The sequence below is a fragment of the Mastigoproctus giganteus genome, chromosome 2 (genome assembly GCF_048544385.1).
Source record: "Mastigoproctus giganteus isolate SK-2022 chromosome 2, ASM4854438v1, whole genome shotgun sequence".
In the NCBI taxonomy this organism is placed as follows: Eukaryota; Metazoa; Arthropoda; class Arachnida; order Uropygi; family Thelyphonidae; genus Mastigoproctus; species Mastigoproctus giganteus.
This window is the reverse complement of record NC_143576.1, coordinates 263638524-263657585: the sequence shown is the minus strand read 5'-3', so window position 1 is coordinate 263657585 and position 19062 is coordinate 263638524. Positions and strand designations below refer to the sequence as shown.

The 19062-nt window shown below is 37.7% G+C and overlaps 1 protein-coding gene across 1 annotated transcript in view; it reads left to right on the top strand.

Annotated features, from left to right (window-relative positions):
* The window catches only part of LOC150090448 (putative sodium-coupled neutral amino acid transporter 11), a 191664-nt gene that overhangs the window by 59349 nt on the left and 113253 nt on the right, over window positions 1-19062 (top strand). The window contains exons 5-6 of the mRNA XM_090369136.1: window positions 16754-16829; window positions 17034-17099. Of these exons, the coding sequence (XP_090225262.1) occupies window positions 16754-16829; window positions 17034-17099 (142 nt within the window). The remainder of the gene's footprint in view (window positions 1-16753; window positions 16830-17033; window positions 17100-19062) is intronic.

Here is a 19062-nt window from a genome sequence, read left to right as displayed (position 1 = left end):
GTGTGAGGGACTTGTTCATGTGTAGTGTCATGTACCGTTGTTCATCTGGTCATTTAGCCGCTAGACCCCTGCTGAGGCCCAACGTTGCCCCACTTAAGCCCCATGGAGGCAGACCAGGAAGCCGGTAGACTCAGTTTTACTCTAGCAGGTCCTGCTGCTTACTTTCCTGAGATTTCAGCGGCTAGGATCTAAAAAAAAAAAAAAAAATCCATTAGGTTAGTGACGATGCACACACACATATATATACACATGTATGCGTTGGCGTGAGGGTATGATCACTAAGGTTGTTATGCCGAATTTGAGCTCAAAGGATTTTTGGCACGTTAATTTTTGTTGTGTGGGGCTTTCGTTAGCGTAAAGATAGAAGTGGGTGGGAGACAGAAGACTGGGGGGTGAGAGACAGAAATGTGGAACCAATAGAGTAGATAGCCCCAGTTTTCAGTGAGGCATGCCCATGCCCCACCAGAGTAGAAGATGTAGGGTGGCGAGAAGGGGAGGGAACGAAGGTCGTTCCCTCTCCCCCCTCCCCAAGGATGTGGGAATAAAACGTGAAGGGGGCTAGAGTGCCCTCTTCAGGTAGCCGTCAGTCTGTTGGCAGTTATGCTGCTTTTTGTCTCTTCTCTGTTTTCAATGTCACTCATGGGGTAATCCCCGTCCTAACGTCTTTTCCAGTTGTCAGCGTTACATTTGGTCGAGTCTGGTATCCCGCGAATTTCGATTTTCTGTTTCATCTGGTAGCGTTTCTTGTCAGTCTCTGTGTTGATTGCTGTAGATTACAATTAGCATTTTCCTCCTGGGGAATAGATCCTGCGCGAAGAGGGAGAGCGCCCTGTATTCTTACTCTGAGTCCAGGAAGTGTGACTCCAATCCCTTCGGAAGGTATCTGATTCTTGTTATGAGAATCCCTCTGAGGTCCTCATATTGTGGACATTCATAAGCTATGTGGCTCCAGCTTTCGCTCTCCCCGCATGTACAGCTGGGATTGTCGGTGAGACCCAGCCCGAAAAGCTTTTCATTGTAGGGGCCATATCCTGTTAACAGCGTTGTCATGTGGTACCCTGGGAAGTGCTACACTGGTTGTTTTGGATATATCTTGCAGATGTCCGGTAGGAATTTTTTTGTCACTTCTCCCTTGGTGGTCTCAGTCCACCTTCTCTGCCAAAGGTTTAGGAGGTGGGTCTGTAACCTGATTTTTTTCATTCTTTAGGCTGTTCGCCAGATCAGTCATGTAGCCCTGGTGGGTGGCAACCACTCCCGTGGACAGCAGGAACAGCAACCCTGCCTGGATAACCTCCAGATCCACGGGGAGCACTCCGGCAAGCACCTGCAGTGCTGGGGTGCCTACTGTGCTGCAAGCTCGCGTTGTTGTGAGTAATATGGTCCTTTGGATCGTTTCAAGTGTTCTTCTGTTCACAACCAGTGCCACTTTGGGAAACCACACTGCTGCTGCATAGGTGATTGCTGGTAGGAAAGTTGTTTTGTAGTATATTGAGGGGATTCTCTTTTTGAGACCCCAGTCTTTCTTTGTGATCCTGGCTACCATCCCAGAGTAGCCCCTGATTTTTCTCCGGATGTATTTCAGGCGCTGCTGGAAAGACAAGTTATTATCCAGGGTTCATCTGGTAGCGTTTCTTGTCAGTCTCTGTGTTGATTGCTGTAGATTACAATTAGCATTTTCCTCCTGGGGAATAGATCCTGCGCGAAGAGGGAGAGCGCCCTGTATTCTTCCTCTGAGTCCAGGAAGTGTGACTCAAATCCCTTCGGAAGGTATCTGATTCTTGTTATGAGAATCCCTCTGAGGTCCTCATATTGTGGACATTCATAAGCTATGTGGCTCCAGCTTTCGCTCTCCCCGCATGTACAGCTGGGATTGTCGGTGAGACCCAGCCCGAAAAGCTTTTCATTGTAGGGGCCATATCCTGTTAACAGCGTTGTCATGTGGTACCCTGGGAAGTGCTACACTGGTTGTTTTGCATATATCTTGCAGATGTCCGGTAGGAATTTTTTTGTCACTTCTCCCTTGGTGGTCTCAGTCCACCTTCTCTGCCAAAGGTTTAGGAGGTGGGTCTGTAACCTGATTTTTTCATTCTTTAAGCTGTTCGCCAGATCAGTCATGTAGCCCTGGTGGGTGGCAACCACTCCCGTGGACAGCAGGAACAGCAACCCTGCCTGGATAACCTCCAGATCCACGGGGAGCACTCCGGCAAGCACCTGCAGTGCTGGGGTGCCTACTGTGCTGCAAGCTCGCGTTGTTGTGAGTAATATGGTCCTTTGGATCGTTTCAAGTGTTCTTCTGTTCACAACCAGTGCCACTTTGGGAAACCACACTGCTGCTGCATAGGTGATTGCTGGTAGAAAGTTGTTTTGTAGTATATTGAGGGGGTTCTCTTTTTGAGACCCCAGTCTTTCTTTGTGATCCTGGCTACCATCCCAGAGTAGCCCCTGATTTTTCTCCGGATGTATTTCAGGCGCTGCTGGAAAGACAAGTTATTATCCAGGGTTACACCTAAGTACTTTAGCTCGCTGGTGAATTTCATGGTGACATTTTCAATTTTTATTTGCGGGGGCAGCGGCAATTGTAGTTTCCCTCTGAGGAGGATTTATGAGGTTTTTTCTGGTGAAATTCTTAATTGGTTTTTGGAAGCCCATTGTTGTAGCCGCTGTAGTGCCCGGTTTGACAACACCTCCAGTTGGGCCCTGGAGTCCGTCTCCACTGTCAAGGTAAGGCCATCTGCAAACGCATGCACTCTCATGTGTCCCAGGTCCATTTCTAGGAACTCATCGAGGACCATGTTCCACAGGAGTGGCCTCAGGACCGACCCCTGCAGACATCCTCTGTGCACCTCTCTCGTAAGTTTCTGGTACTGCATTTTTATCTCCACTCTTCTTTGGGTTAGATAACTTTCGATGACTTTATGCAAATTTATCGGCACTTGGGCCTTCCTCAGCCTCGCCAGGACGCTTGGCCACCAAAGTGTCAAATGCCCCAGCAAAATCAACAGAGATGAGCAGCAAGTACTTTTGTCTGCAGTCCTGCACTATCTTGAGCAGGTTCCCCAGTGCATCCACAGTTGAGGTCCCCGGTCTGAAGCCATACTAGTTTGCGGATTGGAGGCCTGCTGTTTCATAGCGATTTGTTATTCTTTTACGGAGCAATCTTTCAAACAGCTTGCTGGCCACTGGGAGCAGTGCGATCGGTCGATAGGCCTCTGGGTTTTCTGGATTCTTTGTAGGATTTTTTAGGTTAGCTATTTTCCATGTAGTTGGGAAGAGGCCAGTTTCTAAGCATCTATTGTATAATGTGAGGAGTAATTGTAGCTGAAATTCCACTGTTTTTTTTAATATTTCGGGCTCGATGAGATCAAGGCCTGGGCATTTCTTGTTTCTGATTCGAAGTGCAGCCTCCCTGAGTTGATCCAGGGTAAAGGGGTGTTCTATCTCTTGACTGTTGTAGTTGTTGTTGTTTTCACATATGTGTTGCTGTGCTGGTAAGATTGGCATTTCTAGTTTTAGGAATATTGCAACTAGGATGTTATTTATTGACTGCTCCCAAGTAGTGGTAAGATTTCCATGCTGGGTCCTGGTGGTAGCAGTCACCTCCCCCTAAGGAAGCTTATTGGTAGTTACCTTATAGACTACTCCCCAGGGGTCAGTGTTTCCGGTTGTGGAGACTGGAAGCTCCCAAGCTTGTCTTTTGCTTTTCTTGATGGCTTCGGTATATTGGTTTCTGACTTGTGGATATCTGTGTCTTAATGCTTCGATTTCATTTGCTGGTCATGTTCTTTGGGCTCTTTTGAAAGTCTTTTCTTTCTTTCATCATTCTCCACTGGAGGGCTGCAATCTCCCGAGTACACCAAGGGACCGCTCCCGTTTGATGGTGTTTTTTCCTGATGGTTTGATTGCTTATGTCAATTATCAGTTCCATGGTTGCCTTCTGTCGGTCATGTGGGTTGTTTAGTGGATCCAGGGATGGCGGTTTGTTACGAATCGCTGTAGTTAAAAGCTCCTTGTATTTCGGCCAGTCTGCCTTGGCGACAGCGTTATCTGTGGCGTATTTGCTTTACTATTTTTTCCCTTGTCAGTGTTCTAGTTATTTTACAGGTGATGACTCGGTGGTCCACGTTTCCTCCAGTCGGCCACGTCGTTTGCCAGGGAGATATCTATAGTGGCCTCCCAGAGGGTGTTGCAGTATGTTGGTAACTGGTGCGGCTGGTTCAATACTGTGAACTGCAAACCCAGTATGAAATCCTCGAGCTGTTGCCTGTTTGCAGTTCCCCTTCGGTCAGCAGTGGCGCTATGCCATAGTGGGGAGCGACAGTTGATGTCTGCTCCTAAAATTATTTTTTTGTTTTTGTAGGGTGTTCTGGAGGTGACGTAAGTAGCTAATTGTGGTCTCCATGTGCAAACAACTAACAAGAAAAAAAAAAAAAAAAATTGCCACAAAGGTGGTACTTGTGCATATGTCTGTTCTGATATTCCCTATCAGAGACTTGGCAATTTGGAATCTCCTCTCTTTGATCTTCTCTGGCTTAAAATCTCTCTACCTCATTGCATCAAATTCATCTGTTGTCTCTACCGTTCTCCCAACTCCACTAATCACTTGGAGCTCTTTGACTTCCTCCCTTTGCAACTTAACTTTCTCCAGTCCAACTTTCCTAACAGTGAGGTAATTTTCCTTACTGATTTTAATGTTCACAACTCCAGCTGGCTTCCGTTTTCTAGTCACACCGACCCAGCTGGTCGACATGCTGAGGCTTTTGCAATTACTAATGACCTTGCACAGATTGTTCATTTACCAACAAGAATACCAGACAATCCTAATCATACAGCCAATATGCATGATCTTTTTCTCACAAACAACCCTTTTAAGTACACGGTCGAGTGAGAGGTCCTTTAGGCACTTCAGATCACAACTTGGTGATTGTCTCTACTCTAATGGAGCCTTTATCTCATGGCTGTTTCCAACCTCGTGTTGTTTGGCATTACAAGAATGCAAAATGGGATGACCTGCAAGATTTCTCTTCTTCTTTTCCTTGGTCGGATTACTGTTTCAAAACTTCTGATGTCAACGTTTGCTCAAATCGTGTCAGTGAAATTTTTCTTTCAGGAATGGAATCCTTTATCCCACACTCCACTTTAAAATCTCATCCTTTATCTAAACCTTGGTTTTCCAATAAATGTGCTAAGGCTGTTCAAGAGAAGAATGTTGCATATCGTAATTGGCTTGTTTCTAATTCTTCAGTTTCATTTTCTGCCTACACCAAAGCTCGCAACAATTGTAAAGCAGTTATTAATCAGTCCAAACTAGAGTTTGAACAGGCTAAGAGTAGAAAACTTGCTTCTTGCCCTAATGGTAGCTGAGCATTCTGGTCTCTTGCCATAGCTATTGGCCACAACTTTTGCCCATCTCTGCTCCCACCTCTGTCTACACCAGATGGTTCTGTTGTCACTTCAGCCAAGGATAAAGCTGACCTGTTGGCATCCCATTTTTCTTCCAACTCATGTATTAATGAACTTGGTAAAACACCTCCCACCATTCCCAACACGCTCTATTCAATGCCTTCTGTGATCTTCCATCAAAAGGATGTCAGAACGATTTTGACGAATCTTGATGCTTAGAAAGCTCCATGTCCCGATGGTATTTCTCCACTTGTTCTCAAAACCTGTGCTCCTGAACTTACTCCTATTCTTTGTTGCCTTTTTTCACTTTCTTATTCCAAAGGTGTTTTTTCCTTCTGCTTGGAAATTTGCTCATATCCAGCCAGTTCCTAAAAAGAGTGACAAATCCTTCCCATCCAATTATCATCCCATTGCAATTACTTCTACTCTTTCTAAAGTAATGGAGAAATCAATTAACCGCCAACTCTTAAACTACCTAGAAACCTTCCGTCTGATCAACGATCGCCAGTATGGATTCCGTCAGTGTCGATCCACTGGTGATATTCTGGCTTATGTTACCCATTTATGGGCTAATTCAATGGAAAGGTTCGGTGAAACACAAGTAGTTGCTGCTCTTGACATCTCAAAGGATTTGGATCGTGTTTGGCATAAAGGTCTTCTAGACAAGCTTCCATCTTATGGTTTTCCAACTGTTTTTGTAATTGGTTATCCAGTTTTCTCTCTGATCGCTTACTGAGGATGATGGTAGATGGCTCTCTGTCTTCTAACTTCTCCACTAATGCCGGTGTCCCCCAAGGTTCAGTTCTTTCCCCCACTCTTTTCCTCTTGTATATTAATGACCTTCTTCCATTGACTGGAAATCCTATCCATAGTTTTGCCGATGATAGCACATTGCATTCTACTTTCTATTTTGAGAAACCTTGCCCTGCTCAATCAGATTCATCTTCTCAAAAATCTGCTACCAATTCCTTAAATGCCGATCTTCAGGCAATTGTCCAGTGGGGCAAAGACAACTTAGTTGATTTAAACACTTCTAAAACTCAGTCGTGTCTTATATATTTCGCAAAAAGGATTCTTCTGCTCCTATGCTTATCTTTAGTGACACTCCAATTTCTAGGCAAAATGATATATCTCTTTTGGGGATTACCCTGACTTCTAATCTCTTTTGGCACAAGCACATTACAAATATTTCTTCCTCTTCATCTAAAAAACTTGGTTTTCTCCTTTGCTCTTGGCGTTACTTTTCTTCCAAACAGCTGCTCACTCTGTATAAATCGCAAATCCGCACTGCCATGGAATATTGTTCCCACATCTGGGGTGGTGTGCCCAAAACCTCTCTCAGGCTTCTTGATTCCATTCAGTTTTTTTTTTTTTGGTTTTGGTTTTTAGGAGCATTAGCAACTAAGGCCATATTGCTCTGGAATATGCGGTGGTCATTCCCTGACCTTTCCGCATCCTCCATATTTGGTGGTGACGGGCTCGAACCCCGGTCTAATCAAGAAGCGTGTGGTACGCACTGCTGCTCCTTCCCACCTGGCTACGGAGACGCCTGATTCCATTCAGAAGAGGGCAGTTAGGTTAATTAAAGATTCATCTCTAACAGCGTCTCTCCACTCGCTTTCTCATAGATGTACTATTTCTGCTGCATGCCTCTTCTACAGATACTTTCATGGGCACTGTTCTTCTGAATTGGCTTCTATAATTCTGGCTCTCTTTCAAAACAGTCCGAACACGTGCTGCCACCAGCCAACATCTATTTACTGTCCAACTTCAAACTCACAGAACCAACTTTTCATCTTTCTTATTTATTCATTCAACTGCCATTTTGTGGAACAACCTTCCTTCATACGTATTTCCTGAAAATTAGTCTACAGAAGTTCAAGTCCAATATCAACAAATATCTTCTTTCTTCTTCTCAGCATCCAACCGATCTCAGTACTAAGTACTATAGGTTCTAATACCTCTCGTGTTTGGGGTTTACATAAAAAAAAATAAAATTAAAAAAAATAATAAAATTTTGTTTGCTCAATCCATTCAAAGCTGTAAACACCTCGATCAAATCTCCTCATTAAGTGCCTAGTGTGCAGAAACTGCAATTCACGGAACTGAAGCCTTTCTTGGTAAAAGCACCCTTTTTTTTCGCCTCACTAATCTCATTGTTCTTTGTTTGTATCACTTCTAATAAAGAGTTCTATTCAGGATTATGGACTCTGTTATACAGTTCAGCTTTTATTTTCATATTAAAATACAAGCACTCCCCAGCTTACGTAATACTCGACTTATGGAAAGACTTTATGTAAGTTTTTGCTGGCCGGTGCAAACTTAAAAAAATCATGGAAACATATTTTGCATCCCGTAGGAATAAATGGAGGTATTGTGAAATATTGTAATGTGACCCCAATAGCACATGGTTTTTTTTGGTAATTCATTCCAAGACCTCGGAAGTTTAAATTTTCGCTATTATACTACGCTGTTTATCTCTCTAAAAGGTCATTTTTATAATGGAAATTGCACTACACTTTCATTGTTATCATATGTTGCGTTATAAGAATCAGTTTTGAATGCCTTTGTGATATTTTTCTAAAAAAAATTTCTGGAGGTCACTTCCATAAAACAGTAAAAACAATTTGCACTTTCTGGTGTATTGGGCTTTTCTGTTAGCGCAATCTATTTTAAACAGGTATAAATTCAATCTTATTGCATTTGTGATAATATCGATAACTGAAATTCCGTGGGTTTTTATATTATGGTATTATGGTGAAATGAGTTCCCCTTCACTGAAATCTTCAATAATATAAAAAACATAAATAAATTTTCAGAATCTTCTCTTCATTCCTATTTACTTATTACAATGGTGAAGGGAAAGGGACCAATGGAAAGTGCAAGTACTGGCAGTGCTAGTAAACGGAACAAAATTGATTTAGAAATGAATATGATTAATTAGCAAGTACGAAGCAGGACAAAGTTTGTCAACAATTGCAAAGGAATTGGGTCTCGCTGCTTCAACAGTGAATACTATTTTAAAGGACAGTGTGTGTATAAAACTTTTGAACATGTCAAAGGATCAATGCACTTAAGTTCAACAGTGATCACAAAACAGTATCAACGTTCAGGTGCTATATTGAAGATGGAACAGCTGTTAATAATATGGATGCAAAATCATATTCAGAAGCAAGTGCCCCTGAGTCTAATGACCATTCAAGCAAAAGCAAGAAGTATTTGTGAAGTTATTAAGGATAAGTATGGAGAACCCCAAGCCAAGTTCGTGCTAAGCAATGGGTGGTTTAGGTACAAGCTTCGCGCTGGTTTCCAAAACATTAAAGTATGTGAAGTCACCAGTGCTGATTCTGCAGCTGCAGAGAAATTTTGTGTTGTGTTGGAAAAAAAACCCTTCTAAATCTCCACAGCCCTCAACTGCTGTAGTGCCGTGCTCAGCAGCTGGAGAGTTAATTCTGACAACAATGCTCAAAAGGTAAAACTTTCTGACATTATGCCTGTCTCCTCTCTCTTTTTTGTAATATTATATCGAATTTTTGTAATTTTGTATACTTTGTAATTTTTCCTGCGCATGAGATAAAAAATTAAATAAATAATTCTATTTCCATGTTCATTGAACATTTCTTTTTTGCTTCAATGAAATTCAGCACGCATAGTTGCGAGTGCTGCATAAGCCTTTAGAGATATTCTGACTTACATAGAGTTCCTCAGACCAAAACCCTTATGTAAGTCGGGGAGTTGCTGTATGTTAGCAAAAGTATCAACTTTTGGCAAAGGGTATTTATTATGTTGATAATGCTCCCATTCTAACTACTGATTGGAGCAATATTGAGTTGTGACTATTATGGGCGAGCTTGTAACTGGACTTTTTTTTATGAAAACCCAAACAGAAAAAATAATTCACAGATTTGCACTGAACAAATTCTTGGGTTCTAAAAGTGGAGTAACAATGTGTATTTGTGTAAAAAAATATATGCAATAAAGTGTAAATATTTGGTATTAATTCATGGCTTTCTAACACTAACTGCAGATAAAGGAACCACTGGTTGACAGTGATCACAATGTACTGATATGGGAATTACTTAAAGATAAAACTACCATCAAGGCTAAAGGGAAGGGCTTTTGCTTTCATAAAGGTGACTAAAGGGGTCTCAGACAGTTTTTAAATTCTGTACAGTGGGATCAATTGATGATGTTCCCAACGTTGAATTCTAAATGGAAAGCCTTCAGGGACTTAACCTTGGAGGCTACTAGGCTTTTCATACCAGCTAAGAAATACTGTTCAAGATTCAGGCCTAAATGGATGTTAGATGAATTAATGAGGCTCATGGCAGAGAAGAAAAATGTATGGGATGCATATAAATTATTGGGTGACACAGAAGCCTATGGCAGATATAAGTTTTCTGTAATCAAGTCACAAAGGAGGTTAGGCAGGTGAAGGCAGATTACGAGAAATCCTTGGCAAAGGATGCAAAGAAAAACAGCAAAGAGTTCTTTACTTATGTAAACTCTAGAAGGAAAGGGATGAATCAGATTGGACCACTTAACATAGATGGGTTGACTATTGATGATCATGCTCAGAAAGCTGATAAACTGAATGAGTATTTTGCATCTACATTCACACATGAGGACTTATTCAATGAGAGGAATACCAGAAGCTTATCAAACTCTAACAGGGAGCTAAGTGATTTTATTACGAAAATGTTAAAATACAATAAAATACAAAAATTAAAAGTGATAAAACAATCATTGTAGCTTTCGGGGGCGTCCGCCTCCTTTCTCAACAAGCTAAGTGATTTTGTAATAACTGAGAGCAAAGTGAAGGAGAAATTGTTCAAGTTAAACATAAGTGAGGCACCTGGGGTGGACGGGATCTAACCAGTTATATTAAAGGAGGCAGCAAAGGAAATAAGCAAACCCTTAGCTTTTCATAATTATGAGAGCTTCCTTGGACTCAGGGAAGGTCCCTATGGGCTGGAGGTGTGCAAATGTATCACCAATTCAAAAGGTGACACATGTAACTATAGTCCTGTTAGTTAAACTTGTGTTCCGGAAAATAATGGAGTCACTAGTTAAAGAAGCATTGCAGAATCATCTAGACAAGACTACAGTAATAGTTAAGACACAGCATGGGTTTGTTAAAGGGAAGTCTTGTCTGACCAGTTTGATTGGATACTGTGATGTGGTCACAAAGGAACTGAATGTCAAAAATAATTTTGATATCATATACTTGGATTTCAGGAAAGCTTTTGATACTGTTGCACATGGAAGATTGCTGTACAAATTGGAGTGGTATGACATTAAGGGTAAGTTGCTACAATGGATAAAGGGATGGTTGAGTGGGAGATGACAGAAAGTGGTAAGAAATGGACACTGTTCTCAGGGACACTGAACTCTGGGTACAGTGCTGGGCCCATTGTTGTTTTTATATTCATCAATGATATTGATGAAGGTATATCAGGATTAATGTCGAAGTTTGCAGATGATACAAAGGTTGGCAGGGTTGTTAACGACTGTAAAGACAGTATGCTACTCCAACTAGATCCAGTTGCAGTATGCTACTCCAACTGGATCTAGATAAGTTGGGAAAATGAGCTGAGAAGCGGCAATTGAAGATTAACATTGACAAATGCAAAGTACTGCATATAGGTAGCAATAATCCAACAGAAACGTACAAACCGTATGGTACTACACTCAGGGAAGTGGAAAGTGTAAAAGACCTGGGGGTGATTGTGCAGCCAAATATGAAGTTAGCTGAGCAGTGCAGATGGGCTGCCAGGGCAGGTCATGGAGTCTTGTCAATGATATATAGGAATTTTGCTAGCAGAGACAGGGAGGTGATTATCCCATTGTACAAGGCAATAGTCAGGACACACTTAGAGTACTGTATACAGGTCTGGAGGCTTCATTTTTGGAAGGATGTAGAGTTGCTAGAACAAGTACAAAGAAGGGCAACAAGATTGGTGAGGGAAACAAAGGGGTGCTCTTACCAAGAAAGGCTTAAGTTCTGCAAATTGCAGTGCCTGGAGAGTAGGCACCTGTGAGGTGACCTGATTGAGGTGTATAAGGCCTCGAATGGGTTGAGCAAGCTGAATGCTGATGGGATTCTTCCTCTTGCTCAGATTAAGAACCTGAGGGGGCATAGATTCGAATTGAGGAAAGACAGTTGTAGGATAGATGTGTGAAAGTTTGCCTTAGCCAGCGGGTGGTTGATTGGTGGAACAGACTTCCATCTTTTGTTGTGAAAGTTGATAGCCTAAATAAATTTAATTATGAGCTGGACAGATATTTGGAACGAATGGAGGGGTGAAATGAGAAGGGTTTTTTTTTTTTTTTGTTTTGGCTGATGCTGCATAAGCTTGCTTTCTTGCATTGTATGCTAATACTAAACATGTCCATTTTTTTTTTAGTATGTGCATGGGTTGAAGGCTGAGAAGACAGAAGATACTTGTTGATAATAGACTCAAATTTTTGTAGGTTGTAATTTTCATAAAATATAAAGAAGGAAGATTATTTCAGAGAACAAAAGAGATAAATGAGGAAAGAAAAACTTGTTCTTGTGAGTTTGCGGTTCTGTGATATTCTTTTTATTCAGGCTTAATATAAAATATTAAGCTGCCTGAATAAAAATATGAAAAGATTTATGATTAAGCCTGAATTGAAATCATTTAAAATAACAATTTTAGATGATTTGTAGTGCTTTAAAGGTTGACTTATGTACTGGAATATACAATATCTCTGTTTCTGCATATTTGTCATCTAATTTGCATGTTGTACATGTTAAAAACTTTAAATAATTCCCACCGAAAACTCTTATTCCCTCCCACCTGAGATCGATATGCCCGATTGAAGAGCTTTTTAAGAATTTTCCAGTTTCCAATGGGATTTTAACATGTGACCAGATTATGTGATTATCGTGTTGTCCCTATACCTTTGTTATGGCATTGCATTTTCCAGTAATATTTTGGAAAATATATGAATGTAGAAAACCAGATGCAAAAAAATAATGGAGATTAAATAGTGGAGAACTGAATGCTAACATAATTTTGATATCATATACTCGGATTTCAGGAAGAGTTTTGATACTGTTGCACATAAAAAGACTGCTGTATAGATTAGAGCAGCAGTTCCCTAAGTGTGTTCCGCGGAACCCCAGGGTTCCGTGATAAAATTCAGGGGGGGTTCCTCGAGACAAGGTGCCCTTTATATCTTTCTTGTTTCATAAATATGGGTAGGTATTTTAAAAAAATGAAAGAATTTAAGTTATGTAAAAAGTTACTGAAGAAAAATACAAAAAAATTACGTTGTTCATTATTTAAATGCATGAAATAGATTTCATTGTGGAATCCGAAATATGTACTGCAAAATAAGTAAGATAAATTTTAATCAATTGAGAGGTAATGGAGAAAAATTTGACAAGACAGCTGAGAAAAACCAGAAAATAAAACCAGAAGGATTTCTGCCAGAAGAATATGAAACTTTAATTGAAATGAGCTCAGATTCTAAATTAAAGGCTAAATTCAAAGCAGTTTCGATAACAACTTTCCGGTCTGATATATATGATGAATATCCTTATTTATCAAAAAGGGCTATTCGGTTTTTGTTACCGTTTACAACTACGTACATGTGTGAATCTGCCTTTTCGAAATACATTGGTACAAAAACTAAATACTGCAGCAAACTAAATGCTGCACCAGATATGCGAATTCGATTATCCAATATTGAACCAAATTTTGAAAGGATATTAGAATCCAAAAAGCAAAAGCATACTTCTCACTAAACCTAGCTAAAGTTTTATCAAAGATTCTCACACTATGTGAAAAATATAAATATGAAACAAAGACAAATCATAAAAGGTAGCTTACTTATTAGAGGAATTTTTTTTTTTTTTTTCATTTTAATGTTTTCTAGTTTTTAGGAATGAAATAAAATTGAATGTTAACTTTAAATATGTTACTTTTCAGTCTCATTTACATAAATAAAAGTTTGTGAAAATGTATTGCATTTATTTCAGTTTTTTTTTTATTAAAAGTTGTATCAAACATGTTTTCAATAAATACCACTACCATAATTTTGTAAAACAATTTTATCCAAATATATATTTTTTAATATAATAACCATATATGTAGTTAGGGTTCTGTAATTTTTGAAACAGCATATAGGTGTTCTGCGACAAAAAAAAAAAGCAATGTGCCATTAAGGGCAAATTACTGCTGTGGATAAAGGGATGGTTAAAGGGAAGAAGACAGAGAGTGATTATCAGTGGGCAATGATAACCACTCTTTGTGGACTAATGTTATCAGTGAAGTCCCTTAGGGATCAGTGCTGGGCTTATTGTTGTTTTCGATATTCATTAATGATATTGATAAAGGTATATCGGGCTGCAGAATATTTTAGGACTAAAGCCTCAGGTTACGTAAGAAGTTAACTGACGTACAAGCTAGCGCAACTGCATCATTTCTGTACGTAGCCAACTACTTAAGTAGTTATAAATTGGCATCATTAAGTATATCTCATATTGTGAATACCTTCACAAAGAGTTTCCATGATATTGCACTACTTCGAATAAGTAACGCTTCACCATAGGAGAAGACTATTGTTACTTATTCTCAGTGGATACCAGCAACTGGACGCCCTCGAGTAAGCATTACTTATTCGAGGTAGTGCAGTATCAAAGCAACCCGTTGTGAAGGTATTTACAATATGAGATATACTTAATGATGCCAATTTATAACTACTTAAGTAGTTGGCCACATACAGAAATGATGCAGTTGCACTAACTTGTATGTTAGTTAACTTCCTACGTAACCTGAGGCTTTAGCCCTAAAACATTCTGCAGTCTAAATTACTCTACATCATCAAGCCTCTCTCATATTGTGGAATTATACTTTGTAACTGGGTTGTCATCATTGCAACACCAGGGTACCTGTCCATCCACTGATGAGGAGCCAATAAGCTTTGAAACGGTGCCATATGGGTGATGGTATCCGCTGAGAATAAGTAATAATAGTCTTCTCCTATGGTGAAGCATTACTTATTCGCGGTAGTGCAGTATCATGGCAACTCATTGTGAAGGTATTCACAATGAGATATACTTAATGATGCCAATTTATAACTACTTCAGTATTAGAAAACCAGACGTGCACGTCTGGTTGCATATATCCAAGTTTCTTGCGATGACCGACTAACTGGTTAAAATTAATTTATTAAAATAAATAAATGATATATACATAAGATAAAACAGAGATAAAATAAGAATTTAATATTAATAATTTTAGTTAATAGTTAATAATTTTAACACTTATTTTTTTATCTCTGATTTTTCTTATGTATAAAGATAAAATATGTATATATATCATTTATTTATTTTAATAAATTTATTTTAACCAGTTAGTCGGTCGTCGCAAGAAACTTGGATGATGATGATGAACTACTTAAGTAGTTGGCTACGTACAGAAATGATGCAGTTGCACTAACTTGTACATCAGGTATATCAGGCTTAATGTCAAAGTTTGCAAATGATACAAAGGTTGGCAGGGTGATTAACAACAGTAATCAGGGTGAGCTACTACAACAAAATCTAGGAAAATTGGGTCAGTGGGATGAATGGTTGCAGTTTAACATTGACAAATGCAAGGTACTGCATATGAGTAGCAGTAATCCTAGAGTAACTTGTAACAACTGTGTGGTGCTACACTCAAGAGTAGTGGAAAATGAAAAAAGACCTAGGGATAATTGTGCAGTCAGATATGAAATTCTCTGAGCAGTGCAGGCATGCTGCCAGAACAGCTCACGGGGTTTTGTCAGTGATATACAGAAACTTTGCTAGCAGGGATAAGGTGGTGATTGTCCCTTCTGGAGGCCTCACTTTAGGAATGATGTAATTCTGCTGGTACGGGGGTGCATAGAAGGGCAATTAGATTGCTGAAGAGAACAGAAGGCTGCCCTTGCCTAGAAAGGCTTCAGTTATGCAAATCGCAGCTTCCAGAGACTAGGCACCTGTGGGGCGATCTGATCGAGGTGTTTAAGGCCTTAAATGGATTGAGTACGATGAATGTTAATGGTATTCTTCCCCTTGCTGAGAGGAAGAATGCCATTAAGGATGTACTTTACAAGCTATGTATAGTGTGGAACCTTGATTATTCGTGCTGATGTTAGGGGTAGGGGATGGTGCAATTAAAAAAAACACCCACACACACACAGCTTGTTCATAGAAAAGTTGCGATTTCTATACACTTACAGGTATATAACTTACAAAAGAAATGTTGCATGTTTTTATTTAATTTTGCCTTGTTTAAAACATTTTTTGATTTTTTTAAAAACAATTTTAGATAAAATTAACTTAAAGGAAGGAATTTGAATTAGCATTTTTTTTCCCTTTTAGTTGGAACTCTTTTCTTGTATTGGTTCTAATTTCATTAAATATAAAATTAAACTTCAAACATTAACTTCAAATTCCTGTGTGGTCCCTTGATTTTATTTTATAAATCTAAATATCATCTAAATTTTATAAATCTTTAAAGCCTAAATAAATACTGTGATTTGGTACAAATTCTGTATAGTGTTTAAAACTGAAAATAAATAAATAAATAAATAATAACAATAATCTCTGTTGTTTAGTTCTTTGGCTAATGGATAGATGAATGTCAGTTTGCCCACAAGCAAATAGTTAATAATGATCTCTAAAGGCAGAAAAGTTAAATAACATTTAACTTTTCCTTAACATTAAAAAATCCTTGAATGAACAATCTAATGCATGGTTGGTCAAAGCACAGATAATCAAAATTAGAATATTATTATATATAACATGCAATTTCTGTAAAAAAAATTGCATTTTAAAAATGTAATATTAATATTATTATTTTTGGTTAATGTATGTTTTGTTATGAACTATAATAAGACTACCTGAAATCTGGAAAATGGAAAACTCGAAGATCCAGAAAGAATTGGGTCCAAGAGAAGTTGCATAATTTGGCAAGTTTTCATTTATGTATTATTCGTTCCCTCTTTCATTTCTTATATGTAAAGTATATAATTTTTTCAATCTAAGAACCCACAGCAATCATCAGCAAGACGACTCAATAAAACGAGCTTTGTGGCACTGGTGGGTAAAAATAATAGTGTGATTTAATGGAAAAACTAGCTTTAAAGAAGGTGGGGTTCTTTTTTTTTTTTTTTTTTTTTTTTTTTTGTGACGTGATCTGGATTTAGAGGTTTTAGGATGATTTTTTAATGCTAGAGAAAGAGATAATTGTGTGATAAATTTCTTATTGATTAAATGAAATAACCAGCTTATAAAATTTGAAAATGTTAAACCATAAAATAATAGGAAAAAATTTTTTTGATGTTATTTCAGGATCTTGTTCAGGCAGCTTTTGGAAAACCTGGATTTTATCTTCTGACTGTAATACAGTTTGTTTATCCATTCATAGGTAAAAATATTAATTTTTAAAACTTGTTTATATTTTAATTTAGAGATTTTTGTTCAATGACTAGCATTTTAATGCAAGAAGAGTCTGCAGAGAAAAAAGATGCTAGCTCTGATGCTCTTTTTTTAAAAAAAAATAATAATAACGTTATTGATATTTGTTCTGTCTTTCATTTCAAATTATATATATATATTTTTTAATTTCTAGCAATGATCAGTTACAATATCATCATAGGAGATACAGTAACAAAAGTGTTCATGAGGCTCTTCAGTGGTGAGTTTGTTCACATTGCTTAAATTATTTTATTAAAAACATTAATAAGAGGAATTAGAGATCTAATTAGATCTGATTTTAATAAGTTGGTTTGTTGTATCAAATAATGTTAACTGATGAAATATTATGTCAGTGCGAGTTCTTAAGTTTCCTTTATTGGTAAAAGCAAAAGCTTTTATCCTTGAGTAATTGCTTTAAATCATAAAGCAGCATTACTCTAACTAATCTTCATCAGTGTTCAGAATATTTAAAAATAATAAGAATTGATTGATATCAATTTGAAACTGTATACTGCAGGTAAATGAGGCCTACAAAAGACAGTTGATATCAAATTTCACATTTTCATTATGACTGCATTCATTTTCTGGCAAGTAATACAGTATGAAATTAATACTTTTGTGGTATTGTTGACTATTTCAACTCATTTCCAGGGTAGTGAACCACTCTTCATATGGACATTTGGATATTGTGCCTTTTACTGTAATCAAAAAGATCACAGTACGAGGCACATGTAGATATATACACAAAATATACATATATATATATATAATCCAAATATACTAGTGTTAAATTGTAAGATATATATATATATATAAATATATTAAGTGTTACTATTATATAAAAAAATAAAAATAAAAACAAAATGTTACATATAGAACTAACCGATTAATGCCACCATTATTATGGATATTGGAATTGGTATACAGGCAGATGATAACAGAAACCGATGGCTCAGTCTAACTTGGGTTTTTATTTTGTAGGGGTTTAGCCCTCGACAAAGTCTCCTACAAAATGGGTTCCCATGTTGGGCTTATTATGTTATTTATCTAATATTTGATATATTTTTATGTAACTTTGCATATTTTTTCATGTATGCTGGAGGTACGGTTGGAGAATGGTTACATCAATTTTCAAACGATGAGGTACTTGCATTACGTTAACTTATATAATTTGGACATATATATATATATATATATATATATATATATATATGTATATTTTGTGTATATATATATATATATATATATATATATATATATAACCATACAAATAAATTAGAATGAGAGTTAAAACTAAAAAAATAAAATAATGCCAGCAGTATGGCAAGACAAGAGCGAAAATATTCACAATTAAACTTAAGAATCAAACCAAACAGGGAGGGAAGAGAGGAGTAACAAGAGTAAAAATATTGCAGCAGAAAATCTCTAAGATAATTTAGAACTTCTAATTATAAGAATAATAAATAATAATTCATTAAATTTTGAAAGCCAATTAAAATAGAAATTTAACGGCGCCCCCTCTGACGGGCACCAGGTCCAAATTTATGTGAAATATCACCAACAGAGATCTAGACCACTACAGTAAAATAAACCAAAAATAAACCAAAAATAGACTGACCATTATGCCCCATCTCAACAGAGAACCACAAGGCCAATAATGATCAGGGAATCACTGCATTTCGATCGCTGAAAAGGCGAGTCGATCGAAAGATCAGTCCGCCACCCGATCTCTAGATCGAACCGCCAATGCAGAGGACCTGAACAGCGGTGGTCCTGATGCAGCGAAAATTAGAAATAGAACGATACGAGCACTCCAGTGCTCGTATCGTTAATTAATAACCAGTTTATATAGACGAAAAATGCTGGCATTATTTTAATTTCGACTCTTGTCTTGCCATACTGCTGGCATTATTTTATTTTTTTAGTTTTAACTCTCATTCTAATTTATTTGTATGGTTATATTTCAAGAATCATGTAGAGGAATATGCTTTTTGCTGCCTCTGATGTTTGCTGTACCTTTTTATTTTATTTTTATCATGAAAGATCCAATTTCCAACTATTTTAAACGTTATTCAAGTATGTGTATATATATATATATTTTTTTTTTTTTAATATTTTATATATATATATTTTTTATATATTTTTACACTATGTTGTGTTCCATATTATGAAAGGATTTTGAA